The sequence below is a fragment of the Ahaetulla prasina genome, chromosome 2, assembly GCF_028640845.1.
Source record: "Ahaetulla prasina isolate Xishuangbanna chromosome 2, ASM2864084v1, whole genome shotgun sequence".
Taxonomy (NCBI): Eukaryota; Metazoa; Chordata; class Lepidosauria; order Squamata; family Colubridae; genus Ahaetulla; species Ahaetulla prasina.
Window position 1 is genome coordinate 102228334 of NC_080540.1, and position 20245 is coordinate 102248578.

At 36.8% G+C, this 20245-nt stretch overlaps 2 protein-coding genes across 6 annotated transcripts in view; one reads left to right on the forward strand and one right to left on the reverse strand.

Annotated features, from left to right (window-relative positions):
• Positions 1 to 14839, forward strand: part of TCERG1 (transcription elongation regulator 1) — a 47250-nt gene extending 32411 nt beyond the window's left edge. For 4 of the 5 annotated variants that reach the window (XM_058168421.1, XM_058168422.1, XM_058168423.1 and 1 more), the window contains 7 exons: positions 553 to 703; positions 5967 to 6131; positions 10459 to 10641; positions 10876 to 11055; positions 12059 to 12142; positions 12297 to 12397; positions 13569 to 14839. In XM_058168421.1, coding sequence (XP_058024404.1) covers positions 553 to 703; positions 5967 to 6131; positions 10459 to 10641; positions 10876 to 11055; positions 12059 to 12142; positions 12297 to 12397; positions 13569 to 13770 — 1066 coding nt within the window. In that variant the 3' untranslated portion in view covers positions 13771 to 14839. Of the gene's footprint in view, positions 1 to 552; positions 704 to 5966; positions 6132 to 10458; positions 10642 to 10875; positions 11056 to 11315; positions 11458 to 12058; positions 12143 to 12296; positions 12398 to 13568 lie in introns of those variants that run through there. The other variant, XM_058168424.1, reaches the window with a different exon arrangement.
• Positions 14840 to 18521: 3682 nt separating this feature from the next.
• Positions 18522 to 19751, reverse strand: GPR151 (G protein-coupled receptor 151). Its single transcript, XM_058167866.1, has one exon. It carries the CDS (start codon positions 19749 to 19751, stop codon positions 18522 to 18524), a length of 1230 nt encoding a protein of 409 aa, XP_058023849.1.
• Between the last annotated feature and the right edge of the window lie 494 nt (positions 19752 to 20245).

Here is a 20245-nt window from a genome sequence, read left to right on the forward strand (position 1 = left end):
TCTCGGGGTCAGATTAGCATCAGATCTTGGAAAAAGCACAATAATGGTTTTTTTTAAAAGGTAAGTGGCAGTATTATATCTACTGCACGTCTGAAATTTGGAATCTGGCCCTGAAGGTGAGAATATCTTGTAGCAAAACTACAAGACAAAGTGTAAAGCTTGGCAGATACTGCTATTAATTTCACACTTGGTACAATTGGATGGCAAATGAGTACTGTTAGTTTTTTAATTCATAACCTTGAATTTCAGGACCAGTGAATAAGGAATTTCCATTCAACAAGTATTGTGCGGTTGTTGGAAATTTTATTCTACATATATACTCTTTATAAATCAAAAATCTGCAAGGGTGCCCTTGCAAATTTTTGATGAAATCAAAAGACCTGCCCTTTTTTTCATGAAAATAAATATTTTACCTCTTGCTCGTATATCTGAAGGGAAGGTAATTATGTAATAGTGTTTAGCACACACTTTGGAACAGAACAAAGATGTGTTTAGAATACATTTCCAGTTAAGAAAGCTCTGCCAAATCAGTACACTTACCATTTTTTACAGAACTACTTTTAGTGAATTTGCAGCCAAGCATGCTAAAGATTCACGTTTCAAAGCAATTGAAAAAATGAAAGACCGAGAGGCCTTGTTTAATGAATTTATCACAGCAGCAAGAAAGAAAGAAAAAGAAGATTCGAAGACCAGAGGAGAGAAGGTAAGATTTTCATATGAAGATCATAAAAGCAGTATGAACGAGAGGGACTCATGCTATGCTTCCAGGTTCCCATTGCTGGAAGTCCCATTACCACTACTTTCTTCTGCCTTTTGGCCTCATAATTTTGCATCTAAACTCAGAAGAACATCATTTCCTAGAAGATGTAGTATTTTGCCTCCTTCCAGAATCAAGAACTTAGTTTTAAATTGCTGGGGTTAAAGAAACATCTTGCTAATCAAACCATTGCTAACTAAATCTTTAGTTCTGTGTATCAGATTCTGAGACCTCCTTGTGGGCAGATTTTAAATCGCATTCTGCCTAAATGCTAATATTTTATTATTGTTGGGTTTTTTTAAATCTTCCACTAAATATGTTTTAGTTTGGCTAGTTATCAAAATTAAAGGTCACCTATCAAAAATTAATGAATTTCAAATGTCATTTGTCTGCACTGTCACTTCCAGAGACAAAGTGCATATCACTGGGGAAGGCAGATGCATTAATGTTTTCAACAGTACTAACATTAAAATGTGTAGAAGCTTTCTTTAGAACCCCAGCTAACAGATGAATGAAGGAAAAACATATCTAACTAACCTTTAATTGAAATCAATATAAGATCCTGGTAACAAAAAGACGTGATATATCATGCAAAAGCTATCATTCATAAACATTTCGTAAGTTAAAATGATACATATTCTGTTTTCAACTTCTTCTTTTTTTAAAAAAAGATAATTTTCTTATAGGTCTTAAATAAATTTCATAGTAGTTGTAGTTCATTCTCATAATTTGCTGCTATTACTATAATTGTTATTCCTGCTGTGCCTATTGTTCAGAAGTGCTCTATACATTGCACTGCAGTTCACCCTTATAAAGTGGATATGTAAGTACTGTTAAGATATTGCAAATAAGGAACTCGGGGTAAGAATGACTAGCTTAAGGCTTCGTGGTTTAGTTTATGGGAGATAAGAGATTCAAATGGAAAATTTCCTGATGCATTGCCATAGATTCACATATCTAGGAATAAAGCCTATTGAACTTAGTCACAATTTACTTTAGTGTTGATATGATAGTATCAGTGTCCATCAATGGATTCTCTTTTCCTCTTGTACTTCCCTCACTCTGATTTGAAGAGGTGGGGAGCTCTCTTGTGTATGGAGGGAACACATAGAGACCTTCAGGTGGGTGGAGAGCAAGAATCCCAGGAATGCCCAGTGATCGTCCTTTGACCAATGCTAGATATAGCAATTAGTCTTCATACAATATCAAAGTCATCAGCTGTCTAGAGGTGAATATGTGAAATCTGAAACCTCAACCTAAGCTAGTTTGTTTTATTCTATAGTTATAGTTTAAAAATTACTGTTGCATCTTAGCCATAATCATCAATAAATTCTTTAATATTGCATGAACAACATCAGTAATATTTTGTGTTAAATATTGCATTTATCTTTGTATTTGAAACTAATTATTTCTTTTCTCCCAAAACCTCTTGTAACCATTTTATGTATTCTGTTTTGTAACAAGTGGATAGATTTTACAGTTTTGTGCTGTGCGGCCTGTCAATCAGTTCAGTCTGACAGCTGTCAATCACTGACACGCAAAGTATTATGGGATTCCCTAGTGAGGAAAGAATTGGTATCTCTGTGTGGTGACTTTAGCCTCCCGCAGTTCCGGTACTTTACATTTTTTTCAGTTTTTTTCCTTGTGAAGTGATGAGAGTTGTACCCAGAATGTGTAATCTGCCAAAAAAAAAACCCCAATCCTTCTAAATACACATCAGTATTTTCTGCCTTGCTTTTCTTATTTTACAAAGAATAACTAAATGTTAACAAGAAATGTGCCCCACAATGTTGTGAAGCTTTCTCAGCCAGTTTATCAGAAAAGAATTTTATTGCAAGATTTCTCCATAAACCCTTTAAAATAAGGATTGGAAACAGCACACTTTGATTAATTGCTTATCAGTATTTTATAATTCTGTTTCCTAGAGAATCTTCAAATTAAAGAAAATAATTAAAGGTGAAAGAAAGAAAATAGTATATCATGCAGTCAGATTTTTATGTTGAAATAGATTGAAGATGTTCCACTGAAAGCTTCTGTTGCTTAACCATAGGATTTAGATAATATGAACAAAGACCTGCATATTGCTTATGATAGGGGACGGGGCAGCAACCACATATCCTAGAAACATCTTTGCCTTTCCAACAAACATTAGGATTTAAAGTGGAGAAAGCAAAGATTGCATCAGCCTCTTCATTATTATACCCACCCCATTATACCCTCTCAAACTATGTGACCCTTACTCTTATTTAAAGTAAGGAATTACTTCAGAGGATTATCAGATTAATACCTGTCTAAACAATTTCATAGCCTATCCTTTTGATTTGAAACACTTCACTTCTCTTCCCCAAGCAGGAATGGGTATAGCTGTGTGATTTCTGCTTTGCTCTTCTTTTAATCCTAAAATTGAACAGCTTTTAAGTAACATCTCCTGCACAAAACTACAATTTTTGTGAGCTTTCAGCAATGATACTAAATTAAAATATTAGTTTTCAGAATTGATTTCCTTTATTAGATCTGAGTACTGCAGATACTTTTGACCCTTTTACTCTCTCTCTTTTGGGGCAGGGTCACAAAAATAACATACTGCTAGGAGATGAGAGCTTCTGTTTCTATAGAAACAGGGATACATGCTGGGTGAATGATGGACAAGATTTACTTTATAGTTGTAATATCCCGAATCTTTCTAAAATGATCTCCCAGTTTTATTTTGATTTAACTACCGACATAGCATATTAAGTTCAAGAGCTGATAAAAAAAGAAATAAGAGAAGTAGCATTTATTCATGAGTGTGCCTGTTCAGTTATCCTTATTTTAAAGATAGGACAGAACTGTAATTTTTGTACATCTGGCTTAGAAAGCTTTATATTTCAATACTACTTACATGTTTAAGTTCAACTTTGAAATAATAGATATTGTGTTGGATCCAGAGAGAGAAAAGTGGAACTTTGCTGATAACACCACTTTCCTGGTCTCTCCCTCCCACTATAGCCCTATATGCTCTCTCTAAAAACTCAATCCGGGGATCAAGGGATCCTTTCCAATTCTGTGTGATAGACTCCCAATGCTATAGTAGGACAGTGAAATCAAGAAGAGTAAATAAAGTTGCCTAACACAAAAAAGCAAGGTATCTCTGGACCCAAGCCACATTAAAAAAAAAAAGGATGTTGCAAATCTTCTTAATTATATTATATGCTTCTGCAATTGACGGACGATTTACCAAATTGCTATATACAACGCATTTATTTTCTTCTTTAATTTGATTTTCTACTGTAAAAAAATCATTGATGTACTTGTATGTGAGGATACTATGTTAATAACCAATGTCAATATTGAGGAATATCAACAGACTATTAGTATGTAGACATTATAACTAATGATAAAAGGAATCACAAATGCAAATTTTAATTGACCAGTAAAGATTTGGTTTTCTTAATGTGCCTTTCTCCAGCCTTGCACTTCTGGATGTACTGGACTACAGTTTCAGCATTCCTAGTCAGCATGGTTGAGAATAATGGAAATTAAAACCCAGTAAATCTAGAGGACACTACAGTGAGGGAAATTATTACAACGCATTAAAATGGAGTTTACCTTTATCATTATATCCCTGTATAATTCTGGATGTATGGGAGAAATGGAATAGTCTAATCAGGCTAATTCATTGAATGTAAAAGCTAGGGTAAAATCTTTTCTCTCTTGTAGCAAAAAATGTGTGAATGTTCTGAAAGGTGACTGTTGCTAATAAAATAAAATTACTGAGCTCACTAAAAAGCTCTGTCCCATGGATTTTTATTACGTGTGAATAAGCTATTCATGTGATTTAGGAACGATAAAATTGCAATGTACTAAAAAAGAATTCTTTGCTCTACTGCAATTAAAATTCCTGCACCCATAACTCATTGACTTAGATAGATTATAATGCAAAGCTGAGTTAGTGTGGATGTATCAGAAGCATCCATTATGTATCTTATGTGTGGGCATGTGTGTATAGATAGATATATGCATATATACATACATATACAGACCCTAAGATTTTCCAAGCATCTCTGTTGAAGAAAATCCTTTGAATTCTTAAGAGTATGGGATAGGAAAGAAAGAAAGCTTGTATTTGTTTGCAAAATAATTATTTTATGAAACACATCAGTGTAGGCTGAATTCTGCTATGTATCTACTGATTTCTAATTATTTACCAATTAAAGAAGGTGTCATAATTTACCCATATTTTCTTTAAAAATCATGGCAAATCCATTTAAAAGCAAATATATGATTATCAAATTCTAATAAAATAGAAATATACCTATGTTCTTTGTTTTAATCTTCAGTCAGATAGCCACATATTGTCTTATTAGCCTTCAGTGAAATTTAGCTGTAACTGGTGAATAGATTTTTAAACCAAATCTCCAGCTTCTATTATCCCTAATGTCCATGAAAGATTAACTTTCTCATTTTATTGCATATATATAAATGTTGATACTTTATTCCTAAACCAGAAACTCGGTTAATGCAGTATTTAAAAATGTACTAATAAGCCAAGGCTATATAGCTGGTATTCAGAAGTACTGTTTGCACATGCATGTATTCTAGGAAACTCAGTACAAGTATGGATACTCAGGCAGCATTCCCTATATTTCCTTAAAAAGGAAAAAAGCACAATAATATTTATTTTCATTACATGATTTATTTATATCAGCCTTCCCCAATATATGCACCTTCCAGATTAATACAGTTATTTTTTATAGTTAATACAGTTACCCAAATTATAGTTAAACTCCTGCAGTTCTCAGCAGTGACTAGAAAATTGTGCACGTTCTAACTCCACCTATCCAAATGATACCCAGATTGCAGAAAGTTGCTATATGTATTCATTCTTATCATATATATCAGATATATGGCCTCTTTCAGTAATGATATAGATTAGCCAGGCCTGTCTTCACAGCTTGGCTTGTTTGTGCACTTACTGTAGTGCTAATACAGAAAGTAGGGTACTAGCATAGTATAAACTTGTTAAGAAATATTCTAGTATTGAAGCAGTTCTCTGACATACATGTAAACATAGCCTTTACTACTGTTCCTTAATACTCTAATGACCCAGCTTCTAATTAAACTAATTTTTCATTGCAGTAAGTTTATTGCTTTTTTAAATTTTGGAATATTTGGAAAGCAAAGTAACTTTATTTTCCCTTTTTCTTTTGTCTTTTATTTAAAATCATAGATTAAAATGGACTTCTTTGAACTGTTATCTAATCACCACTTGGATAGTCAGTCTCGCTGGAGTAAAGTGAAGGACAAAGTAGAGACTGACCCTCGCTACAAAGCCGTGGATAGCTCTTCGCAAAGGGAGGATCTTTTTAAGCAATATATTGAAAAAATAGCCAAAGTATGTGTGCCGGTGACAACACTATTTCCATTTTTTTTAGTATTTTACTGTTGGATCAATTGGTATAGAATTTGAAGTACTGTTTTGTGGAATGCTGTTTTTAGAATTCAATTGATTAGTGGTAAGCATTGTTTGTATTCTCAGACTAGTGTTTTTATCCTATTTTTGCTAGAATAACAATTTCAAATGAAAGAATGCATTCTGAAAGGGAAAAGCAATAATTAGGAACACTTGTGGGCCTATATAGAGGAAGATCTTTGCCTAACCCTCATATAGTGATTCAAGGATTTCTTTATGCTCTGACACTTTCTAAAAAGATTTTGAGTTAAGTCCTCAAACTTGCAATTATAGTTTGAGTAGTCAGCAGAATAAATTCTTGCAAGGTTACAGTAATCGTAAATTATATCAGCGTAATCCCTGAAGCAATGTCAAATTAATTCAAACACAAAAGATCCTTCTGTGATACCTATCAGTGATCTAGCAGCCAAAAACTTTCATCCTAAGCATTGTGTCCTAAAGGCTATTAATTATGCTGACTAGTGCTTCCTCTGGAAATAAGAGTTCTGGCATTTCTCCAATTTGGAAATCCCTGCTTCTTCAAACTACCGTATTTTTCAAAGTATAAGATGCACCAGAGTATAAGACGCTGTTCCCAGAGGTGAATTTTAGCAACAGGTTCCTTGGTTGTGAGCTCTGTGCCTTGCTTTTTTTGGCTTTTTTTTCCTGCCTCTGAAACTCCATTTCAGAAAAAAAAACTTTTTTCTGCCTCTGAAAGCCTAAAATAGAACTTCCGAAAAAAAGCCTCTGAAGCTCTGTTTGGAGCTTTTTTTCTAAGCTCCTTGGAGCTCCATTTGGAGCTTTTTTTTCTGAAGCTCCGTTTGGAGCTTTTTTCCTAAGCTCTGTGAACCTCCGTTTGGAGCTTTTTTCAGCCTCTAAACCTCCGTTTGAGAAGCTGGGTGGGGCTACATTTGGAGTATGAGATGCACCCAGATTTTCACCCTCTTTTTTGGGAGGAAAAGGTGCATCTTATACTCCGAAAAATATGATATTTCTTATTTCCGATACCATGTTGTATAATTTGCTGAACCATCGACCATGGTATCCTGCTGCTATCCTGCTGCGGCGGTTGGAGGGATTGGGAGTGGGAGGCACCGTTCATCGGTGGTTCTCCTCCTATCTCTCTGACCGTTCGCAGACGGTGTTGGCAGGGGGGCAGAGATCGACTTCTAGGAGCCTCACTTGTGGGGTGCCTCAGGGGTCAGTTCTCTCGCCTCTCCTGTTCAACATCTACATGAAGCCGCTGGGTGAGGTTATCCGTGGTTTTGGGGTGGATTATCATCTGTACGCTGATGATACTCAGCTGTACATTTCCACTCCAAACCACCCCAACGAAGCTGTCGAGATGATGGCCCGGTGTCTTGAGGCCGTGCGGGTCTGGATGGGGAGGAACAGGCTCCAGCTCAACCCCACCAAGACAGAGTGGCTGTGGGTTCCGGCGTCCCGGTACAGCCAGCTTTCGCCTTCGCTGACTGTTGGGGGTGAAGTATTGGCCCCCAGGGGAAGGGTGCGCAACTTGGGCATTCTCCTGGACGATCGGCTGTCTTTAGAGGAACACCTGACGGCCGTCGCCAGGGGAACATTTTATCAGGTTCGCCTGATTCGCCAGTTGTGCCCCTTCCTTGACCGGGACGCCTTACGCACGGTCACTCACGCCCTCGTTACCTCTCGCCTGGACTATTGCAATGCTCTCTACATGGGGCTCCCCTTGAAGAGCACCAGGAGGCTCCAGCTAGTCCAGAATGCGGCTGCGCGGGTAATAGAGGGAGCACCACGCTGCTCCCATATAACACCCATCCTGTGTGGCCTGCACTGGCTGCCGGTAGCCTTCCGGGTGCAATTCAATGTGTTAGTGACCACCTTCAAAGCGCTCCATGGCTTAGGACCGGGGTATCTACGAGACCGCCTTCTGCCACCGATAGCCTCCCAATGACCTGTGTGCTCCCACAGAGTGGGCCTGCTCAGGGTGCCGTCGACCAAACAATGTCAGTTGGCGGCCCCCAGAGGGAGAGCCTTCTCTGTGGCAGCACCGGCCCTTTGGAACGAGTTACCTCCGGGGTTACGCCAACTCCCCGACCTCCGAACCTTCAAGCGGGAATTGAAAACTTGATTATTTAATCGTGCTAGCCTAAATGCATTTTAATTATAGTTTTTAAATTTTAAAGGGTTTTATGTCGGTTTTGACCGTTTTAGTAAATTGGCCAATTAAATATTCATTTTAAATGTGTTTTAAATTTGTTATTTATATTATGTGTACTTTTGTGTTTTTAATACGGCTGTAAACCGCCCTGAGTCCTTCGGGATATATATATATATATACACTTTAGTTCTCCTGTATAATCTTATTTTATGTAAATAGACAGTATGTTCAGTTGGGATTGAGAACGGCTTTTTGGTTATCTCCTAGTCTTCATACCATTTTTCATATACTTTGATGAAGTGATGCTCTACTTATCCTGGCTTCAGGAACATATTGTAGCTATATGATGGTATTTTCTACTTAGCTCACCCTGAACTACAACCCTAGTACTGTCTTACATGCATTAGACAATTTATAATTATTTAACTATTTTGATGGAATAAATGGTTCCTTACTCATGGATTTATGATTATCAAAATGCTTGATAATACCAAATACAGTTTTTAATACATCTCTCTATATAGTTTATGTAACTAACCTAATATGTATATGATTCTGCATTTTTGATTTTATTATTATTTATTTATTTTATTATTTATTTTATTTTATTAGATTTCTAAACCGCCCTTCTCCCGAAGGACTCAGGGCGGTGTACAGCCAAGATAAAAATAAACAATGTACAATTAAAAATAAATTTAAAAACTTATTATACAGTTAGGCCGATAAATTAAAATATATAATCTAAAAAAAAACCCAATTTAAAACTAAATAACAATTAAATTTAAAATCTACCCAATTTAAGAAAGCCCCGCGCGAACAAACAAATATGTTTTCAGTTCGCGGCGAAAGGTCCGAAGGTCAGATATTTGGCGTAAACCGGGGGGGAAGTTCATTCCAGAGAGTAGGAGCCCCCACAGAGAAGGATCTTCCCCTGGGGGCCACCAGCCGACATTGTTTGGCGGACGGCACCCTGAGAAGTCCCTCTCTGTGAGCATACGGGTCGGTGGGAGGCATGAGGTAACAGCAGGCGGTCCCGTAAGTACCCAGGCCCCAAGCCATGGAGCGCTTTAAAGGTGGTAACCAGAACCTTGAAATGCACCCGAAAGGCAACAGGTAGCCAGTGCAGTCTGCACAGGAGAGATGTTACATGGGAGCTACGTGGAGCTCCCTCTATCACCCGCGCAGCTGCATTCTGGACCAACTGAAGCCTCCGAGTGCATCTCAAGGGGAGCCCCATGTAGAGAGCATTGCAATAATCCAGGCGAGAAGTAACGAGAGCATGAGTGACTGTGCATAGGGCATCCCGATCAAGGAAGGGGCGCAACTGGCGAACCAGGCGAACCTGGTGAAAGGCTCTCCTGGAGACGGCCGCCAAATGATCTTCAAGCGATAGCCGTGCATCCAGGAGAACACCCAAGTTGTGCACTCCCTCCTTTGGGGCCAATAACTCGCCCCCAAAAGTCAGCTGTGGCTGCAGCTGACTGTATCGGGGTGCCGGCATCCACAGCCACTCGGTCTTGAAGGGATTGAGCCTGAGCCTGTTTCTCCCCAACCAGACCCATACAGCCTCCAAACACCGGGACAGCACCTCGACAGCTTCGTTGGGGTGGCCCGGGGTGGAAAAGTACAGCTGAGTATCATCAGCGTACAGCTGGTATCTCACCCCGAAGCCACTGATGATCTCGCCCAACGGCTTCATATAGATGTTGAACAGGAGGGGCGAGAGAATCGACCCCTGTGGCACCCCACAAGTAAGGTGCCTCGCGGTCGATTATAAACTTTTATTCATTAAACATGAAATTCAGTCAACTGAACATTTAAAAATGTATCACATATATCATTGACTGGCTCTGATAGTTGATACGTGTTGCTGACATTTTTATTATGATATGATTTAATGAATAGTATATATTTGTATCAATGTAGTATATTAATGTTAGAGGTTTTTCTGTTTTCTTTGTATTTTTTTTAGTCAGAAAAAGACTGTAGAAGATGCAACACAAATATAATTCTGTCATTGTGGATCATACTTTAAGTATATTGGGTTTTTTGCTTGAATTTACTTTTGTTAGTACTTTTATCTATTAGCCTAATACAAATGCAGTATATGTGCTTTGGATTGCATTTCAGAATGTAGACTCTGAAAAAGAAAAAGAACTGGAAAGACAAGCACGAATTGAGGCAAGCTTGCGTGAACGAGAGAGAGAAGTTCAAAAAGCTCGTTCAGAGCAGACAAAAGAGATTGATAGAGAACGAGAACAGCACAAACGGGAAGAGGCGATCCAGAATTTCAAAGCACTCTTATCTGATATGGTGAGGTTTCTTTGTGTTGAAGCGCACTTACCTGATATGGTGAGGTTTCTTTGTATTAAAATTGATTGTGTAATTTTAACTGAAAGTAATTTATGAAGTGCTGGCAACATTGGTGTTAACATGGATTCCTCAATCGCATAGCATGGAGGACAAATCTAGATTAGCTGCTGCTTTAGTATATAGTATCAGCACTTTTCAGTATATGGTAATGAAATATTTGTTTTCCTCTGCTAGGTACGATCTTCAGATGTGTCATGGTCTGATACGAGGAGGACACTCCGAAAAGATCATCGTTGGGAATCTGGCTCCCTTTTGGAAAGAGAAGAGAAGGAAAAACTTTTTAATGAACACATTGAGGCACTTACAAAGAAGAAAAAAGAACATTTCCGGCAACTTCTAGATGAAACTTCATCAGTAAGGCTAATACGTCTTATATTTTCTCCGGACGTTAATGTCATAATTTTATGGTTCCTTAGCTCAATTTATGTTTGTATCTTAATGACAGTCTTCAGAGAAATTAGTGTCTTCCAATTATCCATTTTAAGATTCACAAAATCTGGAAACCATTGGTGATGGATTACAGCAAGCCTATACTGCACTTCTACTTCTAGAGCTAAACCATAGGAAAAAGGTAGTTGAGGGATTTGTGTAAACATTTTTTTGTTCCCTTTTAGTGTTTTAAGGGCTGGAGATCTCAGGAATGTATGAACCAATCACTGGCAAGAGAGGGAATAGATTTGATCCTGTATGTATCGCTATACTTAAAACAACTTACCAATAGGTGCAGTGGCATATACTAATATAAATAGTATCAAGGTAAATGCCTCACATTTTATTTATTTTAAATACTGTTAATGAATAATCTCAGATTATCATCCTTTTAAAAAGGTTTGGACAGTAAAATAAAATTCAGCTCAACATGCAAATTACCTGATTCATAGATCTGTGAGCTCCATTAGTACCTTCTGTAATTTCTTCCTGAATGAAATAGAACCATCTATGCTTTTCTATCAATGAAGGAGTGAGGAGAGATAGAAAGGGAACATTGGGTAATAAAATATGTGTATGTAAAAGCCATGCAGTGGAAGCTGGCCTCGCATAGCAGAGAGTTCTTGTATCTTGCACTATTTCAATATTCTATTATTGTGACACTATAGTCACTATTCATTAGTCACTGAATAGTGCTAGTTCGGACTTAAGTCTAAAAGGACTTGGAAATAGTGTAGTGCCTGTGCACAACTCTCTAAAAAAAAGAGCCATGCCTTTTCCTGGGATGCATGACAGGTTTGTGATTATGGGTAGATGGGGATGCAGCTGCTTTAAATTGCAGATAATCCTTTATTCATGGCCCTGTACACTTAAAATGTGGATACTTCATTTATTAAACCTTCAATTTTTCTGTTTTTTTCTTTCAAAGATTACCTTAACATCAACATGGAAAGAAGTAAAGAAGATAATTAAAGAAGATCCGAGATGCATTAAATTCTCTTCCAGTGACAGAGTAAGAAACTTGTACTGGTTTGCTCTGGCTTTTTGTCTTACTGTTTAAAAGTAAATATAACAACCTCCTCTTTATATGTTTTTTCCCTCAAGAAAAAAAATATATATAACCTGGCAGGAATTTCTAGTGATTATTTCTATTTCTTTAAATGCAGAAAAAGCAAAGGGAGTTTGAAGAATATATCAGAGACAAATATATTACAGCCAAAGCTGATTTCAGAACACTTTTGAAAGAGACCAAATTTATAACATACAGGTATGGTATCAGTACACGAATGGCTTTCTTCATTTCTGTAATTTATCTTAAATGACTAATATGGGATTATACTTAGCTAATATTGTAGTTTTGGGGAAAGGACTTTTGGTTTATCCTCTTTTCCAAAAATTATAGATGTACCAGATTATGAGTTAGTGATAGTGATTCACTATTGATATTGTTTAACATTGATATTTCAGGTAATTGAATTGAATACTTTATTTAATCCACAGGGAAATTTATTTGTGTGTATTGTGGGGACTAAATCATTTTTAATTATACACAAGTTTAGGAATATATATTCAGCATGATATGGATTTATTTCTTAATAAATGAGGAAAGGCAGGTACTTTATATGTGGCCACTGAATATTAGATCTAGATGTTCTGCTTCCTGAAGAGCAGTCTTGTAAGTAAAAAATGGCCCCAAACCTAAAGAGTTTCTTCAAGTGTTAAGATTCTTAAACCTTCCTTATGACATCATGGTATGGCAGTACACAATTTCTTTCTCAAGATAAATTATATTCGCTTCCTCCTGCTTTCATTCAAGTTTAAGAGATCAGCAGTCCTAAAAATCAACCTAATGCTGCCTAAATGTTAATGAGATTAATTTGATCCTAAAGATTAACCTGGACTACCATTAGGTTATGGCAATATGTTTCCTATAGTGTTTTTTTGATTACAAAGTGACAAATCTTTTCCCTATTTACATTTTTACAGCTTAAATTAGTGCTAATTTTAAACCTTATAGCTCTCAAAACTGAAGCCTAACCCTGTATATAGAGCATAAGCAATAACAGAGCAATTTTTTTAACAGTTCTACCCTCCTAATTTTTTGTTTCACTTCAGGCCTGAACAGGTAACTCGGAGAATTTTTTAATCCTCATGTTTTTATTTTTATAAATAACTCAAGGCAGTGAACCCACCTAATATTCCTTCCCCCTCCTGTTTTCCCAACAACAACCACCCTGTGAGGTAAATTAGACCAAGGGAGAGTAACTGGTCCAAAGTTGCTCTGTTGGCTTACATGTCTAAGATGGGAGTAAAATACTGTTTCCTAGTTTCTAGCTTTGTTAACTGGATGCTTGTCCATGAGTATTACCAAAAGTCTAGTTCATTTGTGTAACATCCACTAATTTGATGATAATGATAATCTTTATACTTAATTGCAGATCCAAAAAGTTAATCCAGGAATCTGACCAACACCTGAAAGATATAGAAAAGATATTACAGAATGACAAACGTTATCTGGTACTAGACTGTGTGCCAGAGGAAAGGCGAAAACTCATCGTATCCTATGTTGATGACTTAGATCGCAGAGGTCCCCCTCCACCTCCTACAGCTTCAGAACCTACAAGGCGAACAACAAAATAATTATAAAATATTCTTGAGCAAAAGATTTATGTTAAATCAAGAAAATTGCATGAGCCATCTGTCAGGTCTAATCATATGCATTACCATGAACCTATTGCAAAACCATCCAGGAAGCAACATTTATGAACATTAAGCAGTCTCTGTACAGAGAGAATATTTGCATTATTTATGCTTTTTCTCTTTGTTGCATGACTGACAAATATTCTAACCATGCAACTATTTCCAGTGATTTTTCAATCCTAGAACAATACAATATCTATGTACAAGGCTTGGATATTGGTAGCATTTGGAAGTGTTCTTCCTGACAGTGTTACATGTCAAAGCCATGGGAAGATTGACATATGACTTGAAGTTGAGAACTGTAAAAATACCCCACATGTCCTAACAGGAGAGCTAAGGTAATGCACTCTGTGGATTAATCTATTGAGTGCAGAAGACCATAGAGAGATAATGCCCTTTGGTGAACCTAGAAAGATAGGGCCTAATCTTTTACTCGTGTGATTTTTCCTGCATAAATCAGGACTAACTTCATTAATGTCCAATCCAGCATGAGAGGAAAATAAAAGTGCAACCACCAAATTATATAAACACAATTTGATCTAGTTAACAAACCTGCCTTGAGGGCTGCTCTCTCTCCTGTCCACCTTTCCCTTCCTCCACCCCCCATCCCTGGTTAGGCACAATCAAGTGGCTTTGCCTGGTAGTTTGGTAATGTTTTGCTTTGAAATGAAAATACAGGGGTAAAAAAGTTGCCAGGACAGCATGGTTGTACAAAAACATTTTTATTTACTATTAAAATGTCTTCTTATCTGCTTTGGATTAGCATATGGATTTTTTTTTCTGGTTATTTCTTGTAAACTATGTTTCTGTTTTGAATGTTAAACTTGTGTTTCTATAGTTTAATTTTGAAATGTTGGGATTGTTCAGTTTATGTATTTGAACGACAATAAACCAACCCTTTTTATATATGCATTGTACATATTAGTAATTGTGTGTTACATTCTAAAGATATAATTATATAATCATCTGAAATTCCATTAAAAATGGAGGAAATCAGTTATATTTGAAACTGCTGTGCATGTATATACTCATTTTTGCTTTACAGATCATGCAATCCTTATATTAATACTAATAGTATAGCTGTAAAGCTTTCTATTTAATTTTGTCTCTGAACATTTTAAAACAGTTGATAAATGCTTGAGACCTTTTTTTATGTGCATATATGTGCTTGGATTTGGCTAGCCATCCTTATGACTTTTGGTACAAATAATCAATATTCTCATGTTTCTAACCAGAATGAACTTTGGAAAGATGCTTCTTGGTCTTTTTAGTTCTTCCCGAACAGTAGTTTCATAAAACAATTACTGAGCATTTCACCATATTTCCAATTTTAGTTTGCCGTTTATCTTCAATGTTTTTGTCCCCCATACTGCTCCACATTACTTCAGAAAATAATTGATGAAATTATCCACATGTTTGGTAGTGGATGTCATTCAATAAAATCACCCTCATCTCTCTTTTTCTTTTTCTTTTTGGCTTTGTTTTCTCTCCTGTCCTCTCCACTCCATTTTTATTTTGTGTCTGAGACCAGTAGTAAATTGGATGTCAGAAGACTGAAATCCAATACCAACCACACAAAATTCTCTTATTTATTTGCATTGTTGAAGAGTCCCACAAGTTTTGAGTGCCACTGTACCTCTAAAAGGAATCCCATAAGCACTCAAGAGTTGTTTGTGGACAGTGTCTATATTCCAGGATAGTTAGGCTATACTTTTGTTTAGACTATGTGTGCTTAGGTTGGAACTACGTCCATTTCTGAAGATTGTGATACTTCATTTGCAAGATATGGGACTATATTTGAAAAATACTTGATACAAACAGCGTTTAAAGTTCCAACAGGAATTCATTTGTTGGTGAATAGAACCAGTGGTGGGATTCAAGTAATTTAACAACCAGTTCTGCCCTAATGATTTCTTCCAACAACCAGTTTGCCAAACTGCTCACAAAGTTAACAACCGGTTCTCCCGAAGTGGTGCGAACTGGCTGAATCCCACCACTGAATAGAACTGTTTTGTTATCAGCTTCACTAATTTCAGTGAAAGTTCAAAGTGCTAATTCTAAGTATCTTGGGGCCTGGACAAAGAAAGAAATTCAAATAGTCCAAAATTGTAATTTAATTTCACCACATCTTTGAATTCGAAATGAATCAGAATACATTTATATCGTGAATTTCACAGGTGGAACAACACATAATTTGCAATACATCAACAATTTTTGATTCTTAATGAGCTGTTAATCATGGCAATAACATTGTTTTTCAATTATTTTATAATATGCTATCTCAAAATGATGTGTGTGTGTGTAAAGGGCTATGGGTAATGTTCAGTTTAGATGCTTCTCAATGCAAATTTATAGTCTTAGAAAAAAATATTTTTAAAAATATTTTAAAATATTAAAAACCGTATAACTTGGAAATAAACCAAGAATTTGGGTGCTAAAATAAAGCTTAAAAATTGGGTACAGCTTATCCACAGATGAACTCGTCCTCGTGCGTTTATTGCAGTACTCATGGCTAAGCAAACCCTCAAATAATTTTAACCAGAATACCATGAAAAGTGTGGGTCAGCTTATCGTGGATGGGCTTATATGTGAGTTTATATGTTTATGTGATTTATATAACACATATAATTGCTTGACCATAGTTTTCTTTTCTCTTAAAAAAAATCTAACTAACCTGACTAATATCTTGTAAATTTAACCTTAAATTAATTGTATTGGCCAACAAAATTCTAATATAAATGGTGAGGGCATTTTTATACAACACAATTAATGCTCATAGAAGTTAAATTAAGGCATGACTGGGTAATATTATCTTTAAATAGAAAATAAATGACAAGTTGTTGCTGTGGTTCCATGACATTTGCACAGAAAATGAATTTCAAAATACAACACAAGCATGTGGTAGCTATTCGAATTTAGCATCTTGAATTACAAAGCTTTGCACAAATAAATGACCAACACAGATGAAATCAGAATATTAAGGTAAAAGTTTCCTGAGGGGAAGGGGGAGTTTTATCTGAAATGAAATAAATGTGCATACATCCCTACCTGTGTGTCCGGAAGTTATCTTAATTGGCATGCTGTTCAATCCAGTTTACTTCTTGGCATAGTATTCTTTTTTCTTTCATAAAACAATGGCACATGAGTCGAGCCGTTTCATCAGCAGTGTCACGGAAGATGCCAAAGTGCTTTCCCCCCCACTCCCAGTTTTTGTGTGTGTGTGGTTTTTTACTGGGCACATTCTTGCCTAACCTTTTATCTAGTAAAAAAGCTTTAGTGGCAAATGCAATGCTGCTAGTGCCGCATGCACACACACACAAGCTGCTAGAGCAACGCAGTACAATAGCTGGATAAAGCATAGGACAAATATTGTTTTTGGATGCTACAGACTACTGCCTTTTCTCTCAATTTTTAGTACTGATGGAGAAAAAAAAACACTGGGTAATCAAAAAAAGGACAAAGATGCCACCCTCTACACACAGTTGACCATAAACCAAAAGGGCCAGTGATTTTTAAACTGCTGATGGAGTTGATGTCTTTAACAACCGCCTGCTTTTCATTTAATTATTTTCCAAATTATGAAATACACAACTCTGAGTTCATTTTGAGGGGGGGATTCCATTAAACAGTTTAGGAAACAAAAGTAGATTGTTAATTTTTCTGTCTGTATTTATATGACTCCACAGCTGTTATATATTTGTGTGTGAAATTAGTTTCCACTTGAAGTTTTGCTAAGTCACAAACGGGCATATCACAGCTTGTCATATCTGAATAATAATCAGTTAACTTGTTTCAAAAGTTATAAAAACTGTAAGATGAAAATGCCAACAGCATACAGTCAATATATTTTCTATACATCAGTAACTCATACAGCTTTGGAAAAAACTTCTAAATTGCATAATATGAAATCCTTATCTATTTGACTAAATGACTAAAATACTGATATGACTAAAATACAAGTTAATAGAATACTGCCAGCTGCAACCTTTATATTACTAAATGATCTTAATGTAGTACATAGGAATTGACTTCCTTGGAACACTAAAATATAAATTCAGTTCCATTACTGAAGTTCACCAATGGAAAATACCAATTTGAAAGCTTATCAGTTAATATAATAACTAAATCCACCTTTCAGCATATTTAATATACATTTTCTGTAGTACTGATAAAATCTATAATGAATACTTTCACTACTGAAAATCATATTATACCTTTTCCTTTGCAATTCTTTGTTCCAATATTTAAAGTTTAAACATAGATCACATAGAACCAGCTCATAAGCAATATTATTTTGCAAATTTAACACCTTTTTAAAAAAAAATGTTTTGAAATTTTCAATTAGCATCCAGAAGTGCAATGTAATTTTTAAATAATAAACTCTTTAACAGAAGAGTAATGAGAATGAGAGCTGCATCCGTGCATCACATAATAATTTAAGAAGTAACTTACAAATATGAAGACAATTAAGACAAAAACTAAGTAGAGTAATAAAAATAACTTCTATATGCTACAACTTGCCAGTTCAACATCACCTAATAAGAAATCTGGTGTAATCAGATTTAAGCATGTTAACATTAATAGATTTTTAAAATTAGTCTTATCCAAGGAACATCCCATGATCTTCAGTGAATCTACCCTAAACATGACTATGCCTGAATCCAATCTAGTAAAATTTGGTTTCCAGCTTCCTAATTGCACTTTTGTTGATCACAGCCTGGTATCTCTCGTCCATCATGTTCCCAAGGAACAGGATCATTCTCTTGAGCATCAGGAAGAGCTTCCCTGTCATGCCAGAATTGCTCAACATCTGGCAAAATGGGCATCTCCAAGTCTTCTGAGGTAGCAGGGACAGAGGGGGGCTCTTCCTCTTGATTAGGAGTCATTGCCTCTGGTGAAGGAGCATTGCTCGGGATTCCCTCCAAGTTATCAACTGCTGTTTCCTCCAGATCTTCTGTAGGAGGTAGAGGCTTTTTCAGTGTAAACCATTTCCATAGACCTTTAAAACCCTCTCTGAATTCTTCAGACATGAGTACAAAGATAACAGGATTTGCTGAAGAGATGGCAAACATCAAAACCTGGGTAGTGGCCATGAAACCTTGTGGGAGAGCAGGTCTATTCTTCTTCTGGTGCCAGAGCCAGAACCAAGATATCCAATCAGGAAACCACATCACAGCAGAAGTAACGGTAACGCTCAGAAGCATCATTGTCAAACACCTGGATCGAATCTGATTCCTTAGGTTTTGAGTCTTGGTCCCCCTCCTCTGGCATCTACCATACGCCCTCCAGAAATAAAAGAAAGCAAAGGTGAGAGGGGCACAAAACACCAGGAAGGGGTAAAATTTGACAAAGGCTGACATAAACTCATGAGCTTGGGCTGGAATAATAACAATGCACGAAGATGAGCCTATCTCTGGCTCCCAAAGGCTGCTGAAGAACCACAAAGGTAGTGGGATTCCCAAGGCGACCAGCCAAATAACCATCAGCACTGCACAGATGGCGTGCCATTTAATATTCACTTGTTTCGCTGGATTATTTGCATACATGAAGCATGTCTTGGCCACCACAGCAATAGTTAGACTCTTCACTGTCATGCAAGCTTGTTGGAACCAGTCAGAAGCTTTGCAAAGAAACCAACCCAAGTACCAGACTCCTTGAGAATAAGCCGCTGCCCTGAAGGGCAGGACAAAAAGAACGAGGAGCAGATCTGCCAGGCTGAGGTTGAAGATCAAAGAATGAATCATCGAAGGCTTCCCTTTCTTTGTATTGTACATTAAGATTCCAATTACACACACATTCCCGGCAAAGCCTGCCAGGCAAATCATCCCCAAGAAAGCGGGAATGATCACCTTCCATTCCTTGGAGTCATGGGGTTGGTAGCCCCCCGCATAATGGAGAGGTTCAGCAAGAGAGCTGTTCATGATGTTGAAAGCAGCCTTGTGCTGGTAAGCGTTGGTGGTTCCTGATGTGTCTCTTCTTGTTTTGCTCTGCCTCTTCTGTTCAACTGCGGCTAAGATAAATCGGTAATGCTGTATATAATACAGAACCTCTGCGAGGTGTCTCAATTTGCTACATATGGATCTTAACTGAGCATCTCATTGCTATATAACTGCTACAAGCTTTGACTGACAGTCTCCCAGTGGGTGGGAGCACAAAGCCAGCTGCTTATTAGTGAGTCTGACAACCAGTACAGCAACCCTGTGGAGTAATTAAAACCATCCTTCCATAACTGGCATAAAATCCAGAATTACAGTGCTTGATTTTTATCCTTAAAAAACAACAACATCATTTGGAAATCTATTCTAGATATTGATTGAAGCAAGCATCAAAGCTCAGAAGATCTATAATTTTGGTGATATTCTGAATTAGGGGCAGGCTTAAAGTAACTGTACGCAAGTATAAAACGTACAGCAAA